At 47.2% G+C, this 15,558-nt stretch overlaps 1 protein-coding gene across 3 annotated transcripts in view; it reads left to right on the plus strand.

Annotated features, from left to right (window-relative positions):
• The window catches only part of BIRC7 (baculoviral IAP repeat containing 7), a 32,694-nt gene that overhangs the window by 659 nt on the left and 16,477 nt on the right, over nucleotides 1–15,558 (plus strand). The window contains exons 1-3 of one of the 3 annotated variants that reach the window (XM_084854379.1): nucleotides 191–297; nucleotides 10,681–10,877; nucleotides 14,684–15,509. In XM_084854379.1, coding sequence (XP_084710505.1) covers nucleotides 14,867–15,509 — 643 coding nt within the window. In that variant the 5' untranslated portion in view covers nucleotides 191–297; nucleotides 10,681–10,877; nucleotides 14,684–14,866. Of the gene's footprint in view, nucleotides 1–190; nucleotides 298–10,675; nucleotides 10,878–14,683; nucleotides 15,510–15,558 lie in introns of those variants that run through there. The other 2 variants (XM_084854380.1, XM_084854378.1) reach the window with 2 other exon arrangements.

Consider the following 15,558-nt stretch of genomic DNA (forward strand, 5'->3'; position numbering starts at 1 on the left):
TCACCTGCCGCGCACGCGCAGCCAGGGCGCGAGCGACGGCGGCCGTGGCGCGGAGCGGACGAAGCGTCGCCCCTCCTCTTTTCGTCTGTCGGTTCCTAAGTGCCCGCCCAATCGGCCTTCGTTCGCGGGGGGCGGGGAGGGATGATGGACAGACAGGAGAGGTGGGGTTTATTACCGAGTCGGAGCCAATGAGAAGGAGGGGAAAGCTGAGGGGAGAGGAGAGCGGAGCGGAGCTCGTTTACCTCATGAGGGCTGCAGGAGCGCAAATGGGAGCGGTTCCCGCCTTCCCAAGCCACGGTGCTAATTTCATTAATAAATAGAGGGTGTTCTGTGTTTCTTTCACTTCCCCCGACGTGGCTGCTGTGCCTTTCCACAGCCGCAGGGCAGGCAGGTAGAAATTCAACAGGTGCGGTACAGCGGATCCGTGTGACTGGATCCAGTGACTGGGGAAGAAACTTTACCTGTTGGGTTTCAGTCAGCCAGTCAGTCCAACAGCCCTACGTGAGGAGGGAGAGGTGGCAGCCCTTTCCCGCCTTATTAAAAATGGCAGCGGGCAGCACGGTCCGACTCGCCCGTGGTCCTGGTTCAGGTGCAACTCGCACCCTTCGCGCGTTGTTTTAGGCTTGCGGCAGAGGCTCGGGGTGATCCCCAAGCGCGTTTCATATGAAGAGTGTAGACCGTGAAAATAATTTCATTATTGCAGGAGCAATATATATATATATATATTTTAATGACGCACGAAAGACACCCGACAATACTAAGGGTGCAATCCTGTGCATGTTTAGACAGAAAAAGGTGAGCAAGGGCACAATCCTCTGCAGGTTTAGGCAGAAAAAAAAGCCCTACAAAAAAAGCCCTACAATCCACCTGCATAGGATTGTACCCCAAGGGTGCAGTCCTATACATGTTTACACAGAAAAATTGCTACAACTCTACAATAACATTATTAAGGGTGCAATGCACATTTAGACAGAAAATATTCCTACAACTCCCAGCCCACCCCAGCTAGCCAAGTTGTAGGAATTTGTTTTTGTCTACACATGCATAGGATTGTGTCCTTAGTCATTCCCTGCCAGAAAATATTTGCTATATTGATTAATCAACTTTGGCTGAGGGATGCTGGGAGTTGTAGGACTATTTCTGTCTAAACAGGCATAGGATTGCACCCTTAATAAAACGTAATGTAGTATGATGCTAAGCATGTTTACTTAGGATTGCACTCCACTACACCCCACAGGCCCCTTCATGGATCGCTGCCTTGTTGTGGCGAAGGGGCTTGCGTAACTCAGTGAAGCCATAAGCTATGCCGTGCAGGGCCACCCAAGACAGACAGGTCATGGCAGAGAGTTCTGCCAAAATGGGGTCCACTGGAGAAGGAAATGGCAACCCACTCCAGTATTCTTGCCAAGAAAACCCCATGGAACGTATCACAAGGCTAAAAGAGATGACGCCGGAAGATGAGCCCCTCAGGTCGGAAGGTGTCCAATATACTACTGGGGAAGAGCAGAGGGAATTTCCAAGTAGCGCCAGAAAGAGGGAAGCGGCTGGGCCAAAGCCGAAAGGACACTCAGCTGTGGATGTGTCTGGTGGTGAAAAGAAAATCCGATGCTGTAAAGAACATATTGTTTAGGAACCTGAAATGTCAGATCAGTGAATCAAGGTAAGCTGGAGGTGGTCAAACATGAGATGGCAAGACTGAACATTGACATCTTGGGAATCAGCGAAATAAAATGGACAAGCATGGGCGAATTTAATTCAGGTGACCATCATATCTACTACTGTGGGCAAGAATCCCTTAGAAGAAATGGAGTAGCACTCATAGTCAACAAAAGGGTGGGAAAAGCAGTACTGGGGTACAATCTTAAAAACGATAGAATGATAATTCAAGTCTATGCCCCAACCACTGATGCCGAAGAAGCTGAGGTTGATCGGTTCTATGAAGACCTACAACACCTTCTAGAACTAACACCAAAAAAAGATGTCCTCTTCATCATAGGGGATTGGAATGCTAAAGTAGGAAGTCAAGAAATCACCGGGATAACAGGCAGGCATGGCCTTGGTGTACAAAATGAAGCAGGACAATAGCTAATAGAGTTTTGCCAAGAGAACACGCTGATCATAGCAAACACTCTTTTCCAACAGCACAAGAGGCGACTCTACACATGGACATCACCAGATGGTCAATATCGAAATCAGATTGATTATGTCGTTTGCAGCCAAACATGGAGAAGCTCTATACAGTCAGTAAAAACAAGACCTGGAGCTGACTGTGGCTCAGATCATGAGCTTCTTGTTGCAAAATTTCGGCTGAAATTGAAGAACGTAGGGAAAACCACTAAACCATTCAGGTATGACCTAAATCATATCCCTGATGAATATACAGTGGAGGTGAGGAATAGATTTCAGGGATTAGACCTGTTAGACAGAGTGCCTGAGGAACTATGGACGGAGGTCCGTAACACTGTTCATGAGGCAGCAACGAAATCCATCCCAAAGAAAAAGAAATGCAAGAAAGCCAAGTGGCTGTCTGATGAGGCTTTACAAGTAGCTGAAGAAAGAAGGGAAGCGAAAAGCAAGGGAGAAAGGGGAAGATATATCCAACTGAATGCAGAGTTCCAGAGAATAGCAAGGAGAGACAAGAAGGCCTTCTTAAATGAACAATGCAAAGAAATCGAGGAAAACAACAGAATGGGAAAGACTAGACATCTCTTCAAGAAAATCGGAGATCTCAAGGGAACGTTTTGTGCAAAGACGGGCATGATAAAGGAGAAAGAAGGCAGGGACCTAACAGAAGCAGATGAGATTAAGAAGAGGTGGCAAGAATACACAGAAGAACTATACAGAAAAGATCTGAATGTCCCTGATAGCCATGATAGTGTGGTCACTGAACTTGAGCCGGACATCCTCGAGAGTGAAGTCAAGTGGGCCTTAGGAAGCATTAGTTACAACAAAGCTAGCAGAGATGACAGTCTTCCAGCTGAGCTATTTAAAATCCTAAAAGATGATGCTGTTAAAGTGCTGCATTCAATATGCCAACAAATCTGGAACACTCAACAGTGGCCACAAGACTGGAAAAGGTCAGTTTACATTCCAATTCCAAAGAAGGGCAACGCCAAAGAGTGTTCAAACTACCGCACAATTCCGCTCATTTCACATGCCAGCAAGGTGATGCTCAAAATCCTACAAGCTAGGCTTCAGCAGTATGCGAACCGAGAACTACCGGAAGTACAAGCTGGGTTTCGAAGAGGCAGAGGAACTAGAGATCAAATCGCCAACATTCGCTGGATCATGGAGAAAGCAAGAGAATTCCAGAAAAACGTCTATTTCTGCTTCATTGACTACGCTAAAGCCTTTGATTGTGTGGATCACAACAAACTGTGGCAAATTCTTAAAGTGATGGGAATACCAGACCACCTTACCTGTCTCCTGAGAAACCTGTACGAGGGTCAAGAAGCAACAGTAAGAACCAGACATGGAACAACTGAGTGGTTCAAAATTGGGAAAGGAGTACAACAAGGCTGCATATTGTCACCCTGCTTATTTAACTTATATGCAGAGTACATCATGAGAAACGCTGGGTTGGATGAATCACAGGTCAGAATTAAGATTGCCGGGAGAATTATCAACAACCTCCGATATGCAGACAATACCACCCTAATGGCAGAAAGCGAAGAGGATCTAAAGAGCCTGTTGTTGAGGGTGAAAGAGGAGAGTGCAAAAGCTGGTTTGAAACTCAACATTAAAAAAAATGAAGATCATGGCATCTGGCCCCATCACTTCCTGGCATATAGAAGGGGAAGAAATGGAAGCAGTGACAGATTTTACTTGCTTGGGCTCCAAGATCACTGCAGATGGTGATTGTAGCCATGAAATTAAAAGACGCTTGCTCCTTGGGAGGAAAGCTATGGCAAAGCTAGACAGCATAGTAAGAAGCAGAGACATCACCTTGCCAACAAAGTCCGTCTAATCAAAGCTATGGTTTTCCCAGTAGTAATGTATGGCTGTGAGAGCTGGACTATAAGGAAGGCTGAGCGCCGAAGAATTGATGCTTTCGAACTGTGGTGCTGGAGAAGACTCTTACGAGTCCCCTGGACTGCAAGGAGGTCAAATCAGTCGATCCTAAAGGAAATCAACCCTGAGTGCTCATTGGAAGGACAGCTGAAGCTGAAGCTCCAATATTTTGGCCACCTAATGCGAAGAGAAAACTCTCTGGATAAGACCCTGATGCTGGGAAAGACTGAAGGCAAAAGGAGAAGGGGACGACAGAGGATGAGATGGCTAGATAGCATCACCGATGCAATGAATATGAACTTGAGCACACTCCGGGAGAGAGCGCAGGACAGGAAGGCCTGGCATGCTGTGGTCCATGGGGTCACGAAGAGTCGGACACGACTGAACGACTGAACAACAACAACAACAACACCCCACAGGTCTCTAAGAATCAAGGGGTGTTGCGCCAAACCTCCAAAGAATCCATTTTCAAAGGCCTGTTATAGGCAGGAAAGAAGTTATTCCCAACATGCACACAAAAGACCCAGAAATAACTCCTAGTTTCAAAGCACCCCAACAAACCAAAATGATATGCCAGAAAGGACTTGTGGAGAGTAAAGCAGAACTGCACCAAACCCCCAAAGAGTTTATCCTCAAATGCATAATGTCCTCTTGCCTGTCAGATGCGAATCAGGTTTTAATGGCCAGCGGGACTGTAGAATAGTAGGGTTGGGAGGGGCCTACAAGGCCATTGAGTCCAACCCACTGCTCAATGCAGGAATCCAAGTCAGAGCATCCCTGACAGATGGCTGTCGAGCCTCGTCTTGAACGCCTCCAGTGTGGGAGAGCCCACCACCTCCCTGGGAATTGGATCCATCATCGTATTGCTCTAACAGGAAGTTTTTCCTGATGTTCAGCCGGAATCTGGCTTCCTGTCACTTGAGCCCATTATTCCATGGCCTGCATTCTGGGAAAATGGAGAGCTATTGATATATGTGACTGACGAGCGAGTTGCGGTAAGATGGGATGCTAAGCCGGGGGGCGATGCACTCTTTGCATTGGCCAAAGCCACAGGTGGCCCTTCTCTACACCCATCACCAGTCAACTCACAGCAGGCCTTGTTACATTTCTCTGGGTTGGAAGGGGCTTTCTTGCCCCTGGTGATCTCGTTGCATTACAGCCTGGGCTTTCCTGTCAAAGTACGATGTGCCCCGCTTGGCAGCCTCGGAAAGGAATGAAGCTTCTTCAGCAAAGATTTTACCAGGCTCCTAACAGACAATCCAGAGAAGGCGGAAATATTGTGGGTAGGGAAACTGATCAATCTCCATAGAAGATTACATCTGGTCTTAGATGGGGTTGCACTCCCCCTGAAGGACCAAGTGTGCAATTTGGGAGCACGCCTGAGCTCAGTGCTAACTGGGGAAGCTTGGGTGGCGATGGTGGCCAGGCATTCTTTTTACCAACGTAGGCCGGTCTGCAAGCTGCAGCTGTACCTGGAGAGGGAGGATCTTGCCTCAGGTATTCATGCTCTGGTGACATCCAGGCTAGGCTGCTATAATGCACTGTACACGGGGCTGCCTTTGAAGACAGCTCAGAAGTTTCAGGTGGTGCAGAATATGGCTGCCTAAATATTGGTAGGGGCTGGCAGTCTGCTTATGTGACACCAGTGTGTCACATGCAGTACTCATGTGGCTGCACTGGCTGCCCGTGTGTTTCCAAGTGCTGGTTTTAACCTTTAGAGCCTTAAATCAAATGGTTTGTGCCCAAGTTACTTGAAGGGCCACCTCCTCGCATACCAACCTGCCCACACTCTGAGGTTATCAGCTGAGGCCCTTCTCACTTGCCCACCACCAATGGTAGTTAGGCTGGTGGGAGCAAGAGACAGGGCCTTTTCAGTGATGGCCCTGCACGTCTGGAATCCGTTCCCATCAAGGGTTTGTCTGGCCGCTTCTGTACAGATCTTCAAGGAAGGCTCTGAAGAACCACCTGTTTTTGCTCACCTTTCCATTCTCGGTGCACTGCAGTTTTTATTGGTGTTCTGTTTTTATACCATTTTCATTGAATCTTTGATGATTTTCTATTGTGTTTGTTTTGCAAAATTTTGTATGGCTTTATTTTTTATGTCTTTTTAGAGAGTTCAGCCTTTAAAGGTGGCCTAAAAATAATTTAAAACAAAATAAATAATAGGGCAAATCATTTATTATTTACAATATTTATATATCGCTCCACAACAAAGATCTCGGAGTGGTGAACAGCAAGATAAAAGAATAAAAACCCATAAGTAAAACAATTAAAACATTTGAAAAGAACAGATTCTGAACATAATAAACCGCAGCTGGTCACTCAGGGAAAGCCTCCCGAAATAATAACATCTTCAGGAGGTGCCGAAAGTAACATGAAGTTGGCGCCTGCCTGACCTTCAAAGGCAGGGAATTCCACAGGAAGGGGGCCACTATGCTGAAGGCTCTCTTCCTGGTGGACTCCAACCAGGCCATGGGTCCATATGTAACCACCAGGAGCAAGCCCTCCAATGACCTCAGTGACCAGGTAGGTTGGTAAAGGAGAAGGTGCTCTCTCAGGTATCCTAGCCCCAACTTGTTTAGGGCTTTGTACACTAGTACGAATACCTTAAACTTGGACCAGTAGCGAATAGGCAGCCAGTGCAGTTTTCTCAGCAAAGGAGCTACATGCTGAAAAGGGGCAGCTCCCGATAACAGCTCAGCTGTTGCGTCCTGCACTAGCTCCAGCTTCCGGACCAGCCTCAAGGGCAGCCCCACATAGAGCGCGTTGCAGTAATCCAGTCTTGAAGTTACTAATGCCTGTACCACCGTGGCCAAGTTATCCCTGTCCAGGAGGGGCTGTAGCTGGCGAACCAGCTGAAACTGGTAAAAGGCACTCCGAGCCTCAGCAGCCACTTGGGCCTCCAGCGACGATGGATCTAGGAGTACCCCCAGACTACGAACCTGATCTTTCAGGCAATGTGTCTTTCTCCCGGACTCAGGAACCACTCATCCACGGGGCTTCTGTCTTGCCAGGATTCAGTAGCAAAGAGTTCTAGAGTTGGTATCTGTCATGGCTGGCTTCAGAGGACACACCATTGTGGAGTGGCTGCCAGGACAAAACTGCATGGCCCTTTGCTTTCTCCATAGTCATAACAGGACTTCTTTTATTTGTTTGTATGTTTGCTTGTTTAAAAATTGTTTACCACTCTACAAAAACAAAAAGCAAAAAACAAAACAAAACTAAGAAACATAATAATAACCAAAACAACAAAATGAGATGTTATGGCTGAAGAAATCCCTAAAAGGCCTAGGAGGATAAACACGTTTTTCTTTGGCACATAAAGGATAACAAACTAAGTACCAGGATGGGTTAAATGAAATACCACAGATGAAAATATGCTCTTCCCCTGGTCACCAGCCACCTCACTTCTGTTAGTGGGGATGCCAGCAGGATACATATAATCAGTAGATGGCCTTAATGTCCAGGAAGGCTGATAGTGAAGTAGACAGGCATTCCTTTAGGGACCGGGCTCTTGTTATATAGGTATCAATACCTTGAAACAGGGACTCCAGAAGTATTTTTTAAGGTTAGGGGGATTTTTAAGGTTATGGTCCAAATTAGATGAACTGCACCTACTTTGGGGGCACAAATTTATATCTAAGAACATAAGAAGAGCCTTGCTGGATCAGACCAAGGGTCCATCTAGTCCTGTATTCTGTTCACACAGTGGCCAACCAGCTGTTGACCAGGAACCCACAAGCAGGGCATGAGCGCAACAGCACCCTCCTACCCATGTTCCCCAGCAACTGGTGTACATAGGCTCACTGCCTCTCGTACTGGAGGTAGCACATAGCCATCAAGACTAGTAGCCATTGATAGCCTTTTCATCCAGGAATCTAACCCCCTTTTAAAGCCATCCAAATTGGTGGCCATCACGACATCCTGTGGTAGCGAATTCCATAGTTTTAACTATGTGCTGTGTGAAGAAGGACTTCCTCTTCCTGAATCTCCCACCAGTCAGCTTCATAGGATGACCCCGGATTCTAGTATTTTGAGAGAGGGAGAAAAATGTCTCCCTATTCACATTCTCCACACCAATTTTGTGTACCTCTATCATGTCTCCCCTTACGCTCCTTTTTTCCAAGCTAAACAATCCTAGCTGTTGAAGCCTTCTCTCATAGGGGAGATGCTCCAGCCCCTTGGATCATTTTAGTTGCCCTTTTCTGCAAATATCTGCTGATGTAATGGGCAAATAATAAAGTTATACACTTTTTGGAACATTGTGTTCAAAGCAATCAAAGCATCAGGGTCTGTCCGTCCCTTACCAATTATATACTATGTTTTGTTTAATTGATTATATGTAAACTGCTCTGGGAATCTTTTTGGCTGAGGAGTGGTATAAAAATACTTCAAATAAATACATAAATAAATAAATATAGATATTCATTTATGTCGGAAAAATCACATGAACTGAGCTCAGAAACGGTCCAGCAGTCCGCGGAGCTCTTTCCAAACTGGGAAGATATGTTTCCAACATATTGGTTTGTCATTACCCTCAGCTGAAAGAAACAGATCCCATATTTGTATATAAAACTTCAAGACACCTTTGGATTTGGCCCTTGGCTTGACCTGGTAGCATGAATTGTCTGGGCAGAGGATGCTGTGTTGTTCCCTCAATCTGTGCAACCCACCCTCTCTTGCTCTTGACCGGCTAAAGCCCCAACCTTACAGATTTCTTGTCTGAGGGTTCCCAAATCCCTAAAATCTCTGGTACCACTCTGCTGCCACCCCTGCTCTTCCTTGAAAGGGCTGTCCTCAGACAGGTTTCCTCCAATGGGGATAAGAGTGCTAGGATCTGGGATGGGAGCTGCTACTAAATGTATTCAGAATAAGGCAAATGTGAAATCAAGCAATTCTGCAATGGGAATGAGCCAACTGTGTTTATTTTTATTAAATTTTTATTCTGCTCCTCCTCCAGAGAGTGCAGAGCAGCAGATATGAGGCAGTATCATGACTAACCTAAGTCCCATTCATTTCAATGGGTCTGCTGTAAGTAGGGCTAACACTGAATATGACCCATGTTCTCCTGCTCCTTTTATGTCTACAACAACCCTATGAGGTAGAATGAACAGGGGTGTTGAACCTCTTTCTGCCTGAGAGCCAAATTCCGTTTTGGAGAGGCTCTCACAATTGGTAGCTGGGGGACAAAGGTGGGGCCAAGGAAATGGTTTGTGGCCATGTGGGGAACTCCAGAGGGCCTGAGTTTTTGCACTCCTGGGCTAAGAGATTGTCACCAGTGAGCTTCATGGCTGATTGAAGATTTGAACCTGGGTCTCCCCCATTTGACTCTGAATACTCTTACCCAAAGGTAGGGAGTGTGGCCCTCCAAATATTGTTGGACGCCATCTACCATCAGCACCAGCCAGCCTGGCATGTGATAATGGATGATGGGAGTTGTAGTCCAACAACATCTGGAGGGCTACAGATTCCCCATCCCTGCTCTAACCTCTCTACACTACGCTGGCTTGTGTCCCAAAGTCAGGTTTAAAACTGCTTGCAGCTTTAAATGGCTGATTAGAAACACAAACTAGTTAATTGCCTGGGTGGAGCAAGGGAGTTAAAGGTTCTCCAGAAGGCAATTTTGCACATTTGGTTTCTGCTTTGTGGTTGAGGAACAGAGGCTTTCCTGGTTGTTTTGGTCTGATTAGGTAAGTAATGGATGTATGTAAGCGATAATGTGATATATTGAAGATATAAACATAGCAATGTAGTTGAGCACTGATGGTTTTGAATAGTGGGATTGAGTCAAAGGCTTGTGGTTCAATTTGCTTGCTTGAGTCATACAGGGCTGCTTATCTTGTAGATGTGTTTTTTCCCTGGTCATAGGTCACTGTGTCTTTACTGTCTTATAGGAGAAAAGGAATGATAGAGAGACAGTTTAGGGAATTGAGTCTGAAGGTGTTATTCTCTCTCATTTTATACGGCCTGGTAAACCTCAAATATTTTCCTTTTATGTAAGTGGGGTAATGATATGTTGAAATATCCTTTTTCTTTTCGTGAGAGGCTAGTAAATAAAAATATTTATTTCATATTATAGTATTTTTTTTTATCCCACCCTTTAGCCAAAAAGCCTGCCAAGGTGACTTACAAAGGTATTTCTTAAGACAGTTCCTGTCTGCATGCTTCCAATTAAAAAAAAAAAAACATGATACAAAAGAAAAGGGGGTTGGGAGGGAGGAGGAAAAAAGCAAATTCAGGCACTAGCTTGTTAAGATAAAATGCAGCAGGTTGAGGACATAATGGCAGGAGTTGCATCTTTTGTGTACATTACTTCTGGGCTGATACAATGAGGACCTGTGTAACACTACTGGTTTGAGTACTACACTTCGGAGACCTGCTCTGGGCTTGTTCAATGGTCTTAAGGCACAATCCTATGCATGTTTAGACAGAAAAAAGTCCTACAACTCCCAGCATTCCCCAGCCAGCCATGGCTGGCTGGGGAATGCTGGGAGTTGTAGGACTTTTTTCCGTCTAAACATGCGTAGGATTGTGCCCTTAGGTAGCTAAAAATTTTGGCCTTTACCCCTGCTGTCCAGAAACTAGGCCTGCTGCATGTCCAAATAATAGTAACGCCACATGTTAAGTCCTTAAGGCCTAAACTTTGCACATCTTTGCTTACTAGTGTAGTGGTGAAGAGTGAGCTGTGAACCTGTAAGTTGTATGAGAACTGATCCTGCAGGGTTACTCAAAGGCCCAGCATCCTGTTTCCATCAGATGTCTTCACACCCTGTCCATAAACTTCCTGGAGGTAACAGTCCTCCCTTGCATCTGGTATTCATAAATATACAGCCTCTGAACATGGTGTCTCCATTTAGCCATTGTCGGTAGGTGTTCGTGGTTTACCTATCCTTCTCGAACTCTTTAATTCTTTCTAAACCAGCAACACTCTTCTTCATTAAGCAGAATTAAAAGTGGTTCCTCGTAGCATTTCAAACAGGGCAATCTCTCTCCCTTACAGTTCCCTAAACGCAGACCGCCCCCTGCATGATTGTACGTACGCTTAGGTTTGTAGCCATGAATTTGCAAAGCTGTTTAGTATAAGATAAAGCAGTTTCTGCTTCTGGCATTTTTGGAATTGGCCCTTTAATAAGAAATGTCCTGCGTCCTCCTGGCCCTCTGACTGTTTGTTTCCTCTTTGCAATCAGAGCGATCCTTCCATTGCTGTGATGGGGCAGGATCCAGCAGGGTGGATCACGCCCCACCAACTCTGTTGTGCAAGCAGCCCTCACCGTTTGCGCAAAATCAATTTAGTGCTTGTGGGGCAACCCAAAATGAGCACAAACACGCATTTCTGGGAGGAGCGTGTTAGCAGAGCTCACATAAGGGAGCTCTGCCAGCCGGTCTCTTCTCAGGAACCAGTGTTTCTGCACGTTCTGGGGCTTCCTCTAGGAAGTGCTAAATTTCCTAGGTGTAAGCAGTGAGTCCTGCTTGTGCAACTGAGTCAGTGGGACCAACTGTTTGCAGAAGGGAATTGGCAGGGGTGGAAGCTGCTCCTTGGATTCTGTCCATGCAGTTTAATGAAACCCCCAGATGTTAAGCATCCTCGCTCTTGGGTTGCTTGCAGTTTAATGGAATTGGGGTTAAAAGAAATTTCAACTGTATGGAAAAGACTGCAGGACATGTAATGGCAGCACAGTGAGGAAATGGTGGACAAGCAATGCCGAGTGGTGAGCTTTCAACAACTGCATCACAGGCTGCTGTTCCTGCCAGGTGCCTCAATCGCACGATGCCGGTCTGTCCTGGACAGAATGGCTCCGAAATTGCATTCACAGGCATACAGATCACCACACAAGGCCTTTAAAAAGCTAGGGCAGCACCAGAATGCAGTAGCTTGGCACGGATATCATTTGTTTGCTCTGTTATTATGGCAAAGCCAAATAAGAACTGTTTTCTCTGAAATTGTTACAGAAGCAGGTCTGCTTGTCGTCCCCCCCCCCCCGCTTGGAACCACTAAAATACTGGTTGGCTCACAGCCCTAAGTTCAAGCCTTCCGCAAAACCACATTATCTGACCAGGTGACCCCTCTCCCTGAGCTGTGGTGGTGGGCTGTAATTCCTCAGTTGCTGCACTGGCCAACTTCTTAGTGTCCTGTGCTACTGTGCCATTCAGAGCAGCTTGTTCTGCAGCTGATGTTTTCCCCCATGCCATGAAAAGCTTCCCCTGCCCTGCTGATTATTCTTGCATAGCAAGGCGCTGCTGTGAAAGGTGTAGGCCACTTTTTCATGCCCAGGAGGTGATCCTTGCTTTTGCTCAAAGCTCCTGTCTCAGACGAGTGCTGTGCCGAAAATTTCTCCCACTTTTTTCGGCCCTTCTCATTCGATTTGATAGAAGAGGAATTGCTTTTGAAAAGACATTCAGTACTGGAGAAATTTTGGAGAAATTCTCAAGGGTTGGGTTTCTTGGGCTTACCTTGCTTAGGGGGTGGCTGAGGAATGAGCACCGGTGTCCTGTCTTTCATTGTGCAATCATCACTTTGGCTCCCTGTAGCCTCCTCAGCTTCCTACACCTCAGTTAAAGCCCAGTTTAAGGCACCATGAGCTAATTCCTCCCTTAGGGCTTTTTCAGATCTGGAAGTGCAGGCAGCCTGGGAGGCTATTTGTGATGAGGTAAGCTCAAAAACACCACCAAAAGAAATTCACTGTATAGACTGTCCTGAGAATGAGGCAGAACAATGGAAGCCCCTTTAATGGGGGAAGAAAACTTTCAGGAAATTGGAGGACAGATTTTGGCAGAGCATGAACTCCACCTCATCCCTGGAGCTGGATACCACACTGTCCCCCACCTCACACCTGCATTGTGGCGGAAGCAGACCGGGGGCAGCCTGCCAAGACAGAGAATGATGCTGCAGCATGAAGACCCCCAAAACCTTTGCCAAAAAAGAAGCTGTGCTAAAAGCCCTGCCAGTGGGGAGCTCCACCTGGGAGAAACGGCTGAGAATTTCTCCTCCCCCTGGAGAGTTTCAGTGAAATTATCTCCCAAATTTCTCTGCCCACAAATAAGGTGGCGAATTTTGAGAGGCCATCTGTGCACGGCTCTTTCTCAGACCTTGGGGGGGCATGTGTCAATTCGCAGTACAAGTTCAACTGTGCTGCTGATAATTTGGCTCTTCACCTGAGTTACTTTAAATCTGGGATGGGGAATGTGTGGCCCTCCAGATGTTGTTGGACTGCAACTCCCATCAGCTGTTACACTTGGTTATGCTGGCTCAGGCTGATAGGAGTTGCAGTCCAGCAGCCTCTGAAGGGTCACATGTTCCCTGCACCTGTTTTATAGGCATTCTTGTACTTTTTCTTTTCCTGGAAAGGAGTTGCCCCTGTGGCTAGCCAAAAGTGCCTGTGAGATGCCTGCTTAGTGGGCAGCGAACAGGGCCAGCATCAAGGGTAGGTGTGGCTGGCCCTTGCCAAGGGCCCACTGATAAGGGCCCCCTGGAGGTCCCCTCCTCTTCACTGCTGCAGCCAGCTTGTTTACTGGCCTTTGCTCCGGCCCCAACAGCCATAGCGGTGAGATGTAGGAGCGCTCGGCCTGCTTGCTCCCTGGCTCTCTGCCTGGCCAACGAGCAGGTGATGGCGATGCTGGGGCAGAGCGTGAGGCACAAGGGCAGCTGCTGACCCTGGCGGTGAGAAAGCAGACTCGCCCAGGGAGGGTCCCGCTGGGGGCGTCTTGCCCAAGGGTGGCCAGAAGTTTGGACGTAGCATGGAGAACAAACAGGCTCCTGGTTGATTGAAAGACTTTCGGTCCCAGACACAGATTCTTGTAAACATTTGTTTTTATGTACTGCACAAGTACTTATAAAAAGCTAGAAAGGTGGCACACAATATCTTAGAGGCATCCTCTCTCTCTCTGTCTCTCTCTCTCTCTCACACACACACACTCTCTCTCTCTCTCTCCCCCCCTCTCCCCCTCCCTCCCTCTCTCTCTGTCTCTCTCTCACATACACACTCTCTCTCTCTCTCTCTCTCTCTCCCCCTTCTCTCTCACTCTCTCATGTTTCTTCCAATGTGGCTGCTGCTGCAATACACACTTACATCTTCTAGAGCAGCATTCCCCAACCTGGTGCCCTTCAGATGTGTTGGACTACAACTCCCATCACTCCCAGCCATGGCAGTGGGGGTGATGGGAGCTGTAGTCCAACACATCTGAAGGGCACCAGGTTGGGGAATGCTGCTCTGGAAAAAATACTTTGTTTTTAGAGCTGTTGTTTTTACTTGTATGCAAATTTATGCAAACTGAATTGGCTTATTTTAATAAAGCCTGTGCCATGAATGGGCTAAGATATATTTAATGGGCTGATGCAGACTTCTTAACACTGTCATTGGTCGACATGAAGTCTGCTTTTGCTGGGCGCAGGCTCAAAATAGCCTCGGAACTACTGGGGGATCTCATCCTGCCCTGTACGAAGCATGTTGACTTCCTTGCATCCTAAATGACTGACTCCCCTCCTTTCTGCCAGTGTTAACAATGCCCACAAGTGAGGGGGTGCATTCAGTTGAAATGGTGTTCCACTTTAGAAGTTGCTGGATTTCTCTCTTTTCTCCGTTTGCCCCCCCCCCCCCCACACACACACACACACACACCAGTGCTTCTCTGACTTGGTGTAAAAAGTTTGCCTTTTCCTTCCTCCCCTATCCAGGCACCAGAAGAATTGAGCAGAACGGTAGCTGTTGTCCAATTACTACAGCAACATCAGCAGGCTGTAGAAAAACTAGAACTCTGTTTGTGTCTGCTGTTTGGAAGCCTGTTTGGCTTTCTTTTCTTTTTTCAGTTCAGAGCTTTCCAGAGCACGCAGTAGGCAGTGCCAAACAGAGCCAAAGGGATGCAGCCTTCTGGCGCGAGGAGCCGCTTCATTGTGATGGAAGCCCGGCTTGTTGCGGATGTGTTGACTAATCTCTTCTCCAGGAGGTGGGCAATGGAGGATAGCTTTTCTCTCGAGCAAACCCAGAACAGGGGGGAGAGCTCCTCTCCAGCAGAGACTAGAAACTGGGGGTTCCATCAGCCACAGTCCAGCATGAAGTCTGAGGAGAGGAGGCTTGGGACATTCCTGCACTGGCCAGACAGCGCTCCTGTTTCTCCAGCTGATCTGGCTGCCGCTGGTTTTTTCTTCATTGGTCCCGATGACCGAGTGAAGTGTTTCTGCTGTAGCGGGGTGCTGTATGACTGGCTTGCTGAGGATGACCCCATGGCAGAGCACCTGAAGTTCTTCCCAGAGTGTCCTTTCATCCAGGGCAGGGAGGTAGGAAACCAACAGACGCCTCGTGCTGAGGAAATCCAGGACTGTGTGGATGGACAGTTCCTTGGCGCGTTGCAAAGTTTAAGCGTGGAAGAGGCCGCAGCAGACAGCCAACCGGAATACCCAGATATGGAGGCGGAAGGCGACAGGCTGACGACGTTTGAGAACTGGCCATCCTTTGCTCATGGGTCTCCAGAGCTGATGGCCAGAGCAGGCTTCTTCTACACAGGTATGTAAGAACATGAGAACTCGCTTGCTGGATCAGACTAAAGGTCCAG

This window comes from Heloderma suspectum, chromosome 4 (assembly GCF_057233095.1).
Source record: "Heloderma suspectum isolate Gila_16-S chromosome 4, 16-S_ref, whole genome shotgun sequence".
Taxonomy (NCBI): Eukaryota; Metazoa; Chordata; class Lepidosauria; order Squamata; family Helodermatidae; genus Heloderma; species Heloderma suspectum.